At 40.9% G+C, this 8,611-nt stretch overlaps 1 protein-coding gene across 1 annotated transcript; it reads right to left on the reverse strand.

The window, feature by feature from the left end:
* Window positions 1-815: 815 nt before the first annotated feature.
* Window positions 816-8,407, reverse strand: SPP1 (secreted phosphoprotein 1). Its single transcript, XM_024203935.3, has 7 exons — window positions 8,254-8,407; window positions 6,797-6,863; window positions 6,641-6,691; window positions 4,256-4,360; window positions 3,804-3,845; window positions 2,404-2,673; window positions 816-1,618 (listed from the first exon to the last, which is right to left on the reverse strand). The coding sequence occupies exons 2-7, from the start codon at window positions 6,848-6,850 to the stop codon at window positions 1,190-1,192; spliced, it is 951 nt and encodes a 316-aa protein (XP_024059703.1). The 5' UTR covers window positions 6,851-6,863; window positions 8,254-8,407; the 3' UTR covers window positions 816-1,189.
* Window positions 8,408-8,611: the final 204 nt, after the last annotated feature.

The raw sequence follows: 8,611 nt of genomic DNA on the forward strand, positions 1-8,611 counted from the left end.
GTTGGATTGTTTTTTAATGTCTGCTGAGTACAAAAGGAAAATACTAGTATGTGGATCCATAATGTGAATTTTACAGAGTCCTTGTTTAAATAGGGACAGTTTGAGAAAAATCTTTGGGGGAACACATTTGTTTGTTTGCGTTACTAGGTAACATTACACATGACAAACTCCTTTTTGGATTTCTATCGGGAGGTGGAGACTGCCAATCACTGTCTTGGGTGGGATTAACACTGGAGTAACTCACTACTTTGGCAACTGAAATGCCTCAGTTTAGTATGCAAGACCAAAAAAGTAGAAATGGTAGTTTAAATATAGAAGGGATAGACAGAAGGCAAGAGCTTGTTTCTGCTCCCACTGAAGAAGATGAAAGTTTTTGATAGTGCATTCTTTGGGAGCAGAACTGGGCCCATAGTGGGCAGCACAGTATTTAATTTTAACTATATGTTAAATAATATTTTGAGGGTACTGTTAAATTATTTTGCAGTCAATTTGTGTGTGTGTTGTGGGGACTGGGGATAGATCTGAAGTCGTGACATTAGCAGCCAATGTGAGTGTAAATAAATAGTGATGGTAGGATTCCATTCCAATTTGTTGCTAAAGTAATGATAACTCTTTGTGATAATGGAAGAAGTCCCTGTTAATTTTGAATGCATTTGTATACTCCTAAAACTTGTGTGACTAAATAGTGTTCATATTTTAGGAAATTAAAGTGGTAACGTTCATCGAAACAGATAGCTCATTTTTTCTGAGCAAGAATTGATGAGATCAGTATGATGTGTAGTCTCCATTAATTACATTGACACTTAATACAGATGTACAGGGTTTTGTAGTTTTATTGAACTTACAAAATACAACAAAATATACACTGGAATTCTAAAACCATTAAAGTACAGTATCATAACAGGTAACATTCGCTCTGTGTGTAAAACTATATTTGTCTTGCCTCTCTATATTTTTCTTCATAACAGAATCACAATCAAATAGCACAGTAAAATATGCAGTAGAAGGGCTTACATTTCTGTAATGGAAAGGAGAGCTAATACTGCATACTTGAGTTTGCCTGGTTAATAAAGCTGCCACTAACCACTGCTACAGCTAGAGATCAAAATCACAATGTGTTTAAATTTGCAAACAATTCTGGAAATGAATCTGTTTCCCCTCCCCCCACCCCCCTTTTTTTTTTTCTGTTTTAAAGAGTGACTTCATTGTCTTCAATGCTTTTATGGTCTTGAGTGTCTTCAGTGCTCTCAGAAGTTTGATTGCTATCATTGACTTCAGGGATACCATCAACCTGTTGTAGGTCCTCAATTGGGGCCTGCTGCTGTTCTGTGCTTTCATTGCTCATGTGACTGTCTTCTGTGACATCAGGTTTGCTGTTGTCGCTGTCTGCCTCCACACTGTCAAGCTGCTGTTGGCTGTCGTTTTCCTTGCGCTTATCGCGTGACCTGCTGTTGACTTCATTGCTGTCCTGCATGTTACTTTTGTCATCCAGTTCCAGGCTAATGTCAGATTTCCCTGGAAAGCGGTGTACAGCAGGTTGGGCTTTGAAGGAATCCACCTGCTGGCTTTCTGTGTCTGGTTTGCTGTCATCCTCCTCTGAGACCTCATGTATGACGAACTGTGCCAAACAAAGGTAAAGCATAATTAATAGGCATCCTAGATTATGAAGAGCCAATGAATCACTAAACACTACAATATTCCACTGAAACAGGGTATGCCTTTTGAGTTCAGGTGATCTTCAAGACCTATAGGTTATTGGAGGAAGGGCACGAGATAGGAGGGGGAGCAGGGGAGGTATTGAGACTTGGCTGAGAGCAGCCTGCTCCAGGCTGGGAAGGAGGGTCAGGGGGGTTCCTACCTGCTCATTCCACCCCTCCCTGTCCCATTTCCTGCTCCCCAGCCTGATTCCAGGCCCTGAGATAGCTACTCCAGCCCCTCTTCCTCCTGCTTTCGCTGCTGCACCCTCCACCCACAAGATGTGCACAAGTTTAGGCAGTGGTCAAGCTCCCGAAATATTTCCATTGCGAGGTCCTGGTTCCACCTCCCCTGAGGTTATCCATGTTCTGCAAAGCACTGTATACATTTACAGAGCTATAACAAATGTTTTATAGTGCTGTACGAAACATCAGTTCAGTACTGGCCTCAGGTCTCACACATGATTATACCATGAGACTGCTGGCCACCTGGAACAGTGGGACTATTTTTCTGTCTCAGTGCATATAGGAATTATAATACTTACTAACTTTAATGAGTTATGTATCCATAACAAGTGGAAATACACCCCTCTAATTTTGCCTGTGACTTGTCAATCTCCTCCACAGCTAATGCCCACAAAGAAATTTCCGTTTTGAACATCCTCCTCCTTTTATGGTAACCCGAGAACCATTGACACATGGTATTTACCTTTCCTGCAGCTTTGTAGAGCTTGCTAGACTTCTCCTTATGGTATACGTCTGCCAACTTTGCTTTTGCCCTCATTCTATAGGCCACGCTGTCTCCTCTGCCTGAATTATCTCCCCTTGTGGGGAGGGCAGGAGTTAAAGGTGTAGTTACTGGGGCATCAGTGGGAAAATCGGTGACAATATCCTCATCTGATTCATCTGTGTCATTGGAATCGTTATCATCATGATCACCATCATCTTCATTACTTACACTTGCTGGCTCAGGAAGGCTCTGAAAAGCATAGAAACAATTTAATAGTGCAGCATGCAAGTGCATTGTTATAGATGTGAGGTTAATATTATTACAGTGTCTCTCTGCGGCTCTCTCAAAGCGTATTACACTGTTTGCACATTCTAAAGCTGAGGCAGGCGGATAAGATCCTACCATGGCATGGCAAACGTGGTAGCAGCTCCAGGTTACTCCCATGATGAGACACATTCCTTGAGCAAAGAGGGCAGAGCCAGGTAGGAAAGCGGGTGCTAATCAGGCAGAATGTAGCAGTATCTTAGAAATGAACTGGTGGCTTGGTGCACTGGTGGAGAAGTGTGTGTGAGCAGGGAATGGGGGGGATCAGCAACTCTGTGGTGTTCCCTCCTATGCTCCTAGAATGCATGGGTGCTGTGGCTCTGGGGACACAGGATCCAGAAAAGGAGAGAACAGCCCTCTGTAGCATGCTCCCTTGAGTTCTGGGTGGATTTCCTTGTAACAATTTGTCCAGAAGTTACTTCTGGTTGGCCCAGCAGTAACTTTTCCACAGCTACAGACACTCCTCGAGGGGATTTCAGCAAACACTTCTACTCCTTCCAGATAGAACAAGCCCGGGGAAACTACACAAGTAGATGTTTGCAGAGTTTCCTAATCCCTTTGTGGAGGCAGGGGATAGCATGTATCCTAAGTTTTGTCCTTCAGGTTTATGTATGTTTTTGTAGGTTTGTTCATTAATTGAGGTTTTGTCATAAACGGTTTCACTACAGATGCAGAATTTGTTTAGAGGCTGACGTCCATCAAATACGCACTTGTGGATCCCTCTTGTTTAACACTATGTAGAATTTTTTGGGATCTACTGTGCTGATTTCTTCAATATAATTAGTTATTCAGATCCCATTCTCCCACCGCTTCAGTGGGAGCTAATTACATTTTGCAGCAGGAGCAGAGAGCCCCAGGTTCTGTAAACTGCGGTGCAAATTATAGAAATCTGGTTGCTGTATATTTTATTGATCCTGCTAGGAGTTTTGTTTTATTTAGGAACAGATGTCAGAGGAACTACTTTGGAAGAGAATGTTGTTAGAAAAAATAGATATTGGGATATGATTGCTGCTGTGCTGTATACAATAAGGCTTGAGGTATAAATGAAGACTTACCTGCTGCTCGGTGTCAACACTTTCATCTGAAGAAAAACAGTCCTGAAAAAGAATATGAAAAGGAAATGTAACTGTGGAGAAACATACCTAATACAGCTGGCAAAAAAAATTATGACAATTTTCACACAAAAATTGTGGAAACAATTCAAATTTTTTTGACTTTTGAGAAATTTTGACCAGCTGGTCTAAAAATGGCAACAACAAGAATTGTGACACATTTTTGGAGGAAACTAGAAAAATTTCCACCTGCTCTAATTTTAACCTTCTTCTAGATCTGTTATTCTGGGAGATGATAGAAGTTCCACACTTGCTATAGTTACCATTGTGGCTATCACTAAGGCTCTTATATGCTACCTTTCTTACTGTACAAAATTTTCCTACCAAAGCAGGGTTTCTATAAATTTCTCTTCTAACCATTTCTGCAGGTAGCTATCTAGTGTGGCTTTAGATACCTGCTGAGGTGGTACCAGAAGTTCTTGTGTTTGTGCTGGTCTCACACGTGATTGTGTATGCACATGCTGGTGGTGATCTCTGTGAGAATGATGGCTCCTGGAATCCTGGAAATAATAATAAGAACCAAGGTCACAATTCAAGATGAAACAGATCAGAGCATATGACTTGAGGAGAACACAAATGGTGAAGCTGCTTTTCATGCAGATATGGCATGTGAAATACCTGCTCTCTTTGTATCTATTTGCTTTTAATCATTTACTAAGATGGGAATAAAGTGCAGAAGAAGTCAACAATCCAAATATACATGTATATGTGAAAGGACACAATATTAGAGGTGTGCCTGTACCAAACTCCTGGAGGTAAACATTCCTGAACCTTGTGAAAGTTCAGATCAGAATTTTGCAGCTGGTTCCTGTGTCAGTAATAATCAGAACACTCTCTCCTCCTCCACCCCCAGAACCAAACACTTCCTAGTTTTGGGGAAGTTTGGATTTGGATCCAAATGTTGTGGGTTGCACCACTCTCTACATAAAATACATATAATCAAACAAGGGGCTTAATTCTCCTCTCATTTACACTGGCATAAATCAAAGTAACTCCACTGAAGTCAATGTAAATGTGAGGAGAATCAGGTCCAGTGCATTTATTAGCTTACTCATTCCAACCCTGCAGGCAGGCTATCACTCTTTCAGTTACTAGTCTGAGCCTGTACTGGCGTGTGACCTGATTACCTGTGGTTACTAGGCAATCGTGGTATGTGAGGCACAAGGGTTAAGCATTAACTGGCACCTGGACCAATTTTGTCATTTATTTTCTAAAGAAATAAACAGAAGAGTCCCTTGCCCAGACAGGATGCTTTCTCTCTCAAGGTAAGAAATGAGAATGTCATTGACTGATATAGCTCTAAATAAGGAGCTGGGTGGTGCTACAATGCCCCAGCGTGATCATTAGGAGGCACAATCTCCTTCAGGATATGTCTACACAGCAAAGAAACACCTGCAGCTGGCCCATGCCAGGGCTCACAGGGCTTGAGCTGAAGGGCTGTTTCATTGCAGTGTCGACATTCGGGCTCAGGCTGGAGCTCGGGGACCCAGGGGGCAGGATGAGCATGCTTTCTGCCACACCTCTTAAGGGGTGCCACATACTCCCCATTGGGCACCTGCGGAGCTGCGTGGAGGGAGAGAAATTATGTCCCCACTTCCTCATTACCACTCTGTGCTCATTTGGGGTGGCCAATGCTTCAGATGCAGTAGGAGGGAGCCCTTACTATGCCCCGGCTTCTTCCCCTCCTTGAACACCTCGGCTGTGGCTAGTCATTTTCTGGACTGTCGGAGCCCAACTCTCTCTTGACTAACATATCTGGTAGAGTCTCAGTGACTTCACTGGGGCGGCACAGAGTATAAGGGCAAAGTGTGGTGTGTGCTTGTTAAATCAGCAGTATGTGATTTAGAACTATTTGACAAATACATGCAGCACACACATCCAAATGCGCCATAAATTAACCTTTCCTTTGACACTATCCTATGTTGTGCAGAGCACCTCCTGGCAGGTGCTGAGTGCCTTCAAATCCATTCGAGCTGAGGAGGTGGAGTACTCCACAGGATCAGGCCTTTGGATATTGGGCTGTTGTATACATTTACCAGAGTGTTCTGTCCATGCATTTAATGTGGATCTATCTATTTTTGAATATGAAACTCACTCTTAAATACACTGTGACTTTTGCAAAATATTCTGCAATACATTTAATAGCATACCGTGGAGTAGTGCATCTATAAATATACAAGTGAAACTTATCAAAACAAGTTTGTTTTATAATGAGGTGTCCTTGATTATAAAACTCATTAGTTCCACTTCTATGGTAACTTGCGAGATTTTGGGGTGAGCTTACAGCACCAGATTCTGATACCCTTATTGACCCTGAGTCGTACCATACCCTGAGAACAGTCTCATTGAAATTAATGGGTCCATTCATGGAGTAAGGTGCTACTCAAGATGAATAAAAGTATCAGAATCTGGCCCACAGTGATTGGTGTGAATCATTAAGACTATGCCATACTGTAACTCCTTTTTTTAAAAAAAAGAGTTTGAGTTTAAAAGTTTGTGATTAAACAAATGGATCTATAAAGATACGCAAGGGCACGTCTTTTAAAGGTATTAGGCCAGATACCCAGATGCTGTAAATTGGCATAGTTCCACAGAAGTCAATGAAGCTACACTGATTTACACTAGATGAAAATCTGGCCATAAAATTCAAGTTAGGTAAAGTTTTGTGAACAACTATAGTTACAATGAATCAGAAAGTGCAATTTAACATCGCTGAGGTGGTGACGATTAAATAAGACGTAAATGAATGATAGAGAAGTTGGATTGTAAAAAGAGCTTACATGGTTTTCTTCAGAGCTCTCTGAGATGGAATGATGCTTCAATTTACTCACCTTGAGGGGAGAAGAGAGGAAAGAAATTTTCAGTATACATTCACTGTTAATATATGAAGGAAATATACAACTTTTTGCTTGTTCTTACATGTCTGATATACTTACTGGTAATGCAAAGGTGATGCTGATGAGGCACAAACAAAGCACTGCAATCTTCATTGTGATATTTTACCTGGAAAAGATATTGTAACTGTGAGTTTACAATACCAAAAAATTGCAAGCATACTATAGGCTTTTTGTTTCTCTCTTTGTGTTCCACTGTGCTCAGCTGAAGTTTCCGCTGAGGATTCAACCTCTCCATGCCAACCTTTCTCTCTCTGTCTCTACACCTCTGCAGCTAATCAGAGGAGGGGAGCAGAATCTCAATAATCCCACGCCAGAAGAATTAGCTGTGTAGATTTTTAAATTCACTACTGAGTCTCTGCTCAAGTGTTACAAGAATTTTAAACCTGACACTTCAAAGTGCTAAGCTAGGAGCTGAGGATGTTCAGTCCCTCACAAAATATAGTCCTGCGATCTGATGATTTGAGCTAATGGGTGGAAAGCTTTAGGAATAAAAGAAAAATGCTGATAAAGGACCAATTTAGTTTCATATAAACAGAGAAAGCAAGAAAAAATATTTTTTTTGTCTCCCTTACAGTTAGTATAAATCTAGTTTTCAGAACATAATTTGAATTAAAGTTGCAATAAAATAAATACAAAAATCAATTCATAGGAACAAAAGCTGCTTTTTGGTAGATCAAGTCTTTCCAGAAACTTGAAGCCAAGAGGCCATGTATCTGATTAGGTATTGAAGGGCAAATTAAAAAACAAAACAGAACACCAAACCAAACCAAAAAATGAAAAACCCCATGCAGAGTCTATGAGAAAAGGAAATTTGAGACAGAGATATTTGCTTTTAGGGAAGGAATACATTAGGTGTCCCTAAATCTCTGACTGCCAGAAGGTGGGACTGGACAACAGGGGATGGATCACTCAATAAATTGTCCTGTTTTGTTCATTCCCTCTGAAGTATCTGGCACACCCCACTGTCAGAAGACAGTATACTGGGTGAGATGAACCATTGGTCTGATCCTCTATGACTGTTCTTATGTTCTAAAGAATGCATTAAACAGATACTGTACTAGAAGTAATTAAATTTCAATTGTTATAAAAGAAAAGTAAAATATCCCATCCAGGGTGCTCATTCAAAGCCCTGCAAGTCTGCCAGAAGAGAGTGGCATGTGATGTGACAATGATTACATTTTGGCAGTACACTCTTTTGTTTTCAAGTGGCAGCTTCAAATTTCTAGCACTTGAGTCAGTGGCAGGAATTTAAACCACCTCCTTCCTCCATCCCTAAATGTACAAACAAACAGATCTAAAACGATAATTTAACATAGTGTGCTGCAGCCCTCTTTAAGACAACTTTACTGCTCTGAAGGCTCACCCTTCAACAGAGGAATTAGAATGTTTTTAATGCTGAACTAAAAGCTAGACTATTTAAAACTCTATTGCCTGAGGTTCACATGAATAAAAACTTAATGCAGCCCCAAATGTTAGGTAGTGAAATGTGCATTTACCTTTCTTGGTGTCTGGATCAGAAGGGTAGAATCTAAATTGTTGTTAGCTTTCACTGTGCAGCAGTTCAAGCCAATTTGCTCTGAAAGGATTCAGACTTCCTTCTCTCTCCTCTTCTACTGCTTGACATCTGCAACCTTCTGGAATTTAAATGCTGTTCCAGACATCAGCCAGCCAATCCCCTGGAGGTGGAAAGGATGAGGTCATGAGGTTTCTTGCCACAGTCCTGCCCACATTCTCCTACACTTCCTCTTTGGTTTTGTGGCTTTCAAAGCAAACAAAAGCTACTCTATGGTTAAAACGTTACTTATGTTCAATATCATTAACCAGTTAGAATACACAGCATTCAGTATCACGTAG

This window comes from Terrapene carolina, unplaced genomic scaffold, assembly GCF_002925995.2.
Source record: "Terrapene carolina triunguis isolate 2854851 unplaced genomic scaffold, T_m_triunguis-2.0 Scaffold789, whole genome shotgun sequence".
NCBI classification, from domain to species: Eukaryota; Metazoa; Chordata; order Testudines; family Emydidae; genus Terrapene; species Terrapene triunguis.

Bases quoted from the DNA above. Each gene is read 5' to 3' on its own strand.
- SPP1 (XM_024203935.3), bottom strand. From the start codon at position 6,850: ATGAAGATTGCAGTGCTTTGTTTGTGCCTCATCAGCATCACCTTTGCA. The intron at 6,692-6,796 runs GTAAGTATATCA...TCTCCCCTCAAG, and splicing joins GCATCACCTTTGCATTACCA to GTGAGTAAATTGAAGCATCA. The intron at 4,361-6,640 runs GTAAGCTCTTTT...TATTATTTCCAG, and splicing joins AGAGCTCTGAAGAAAACCAT to GATTCCAGGAGCCATCATTC.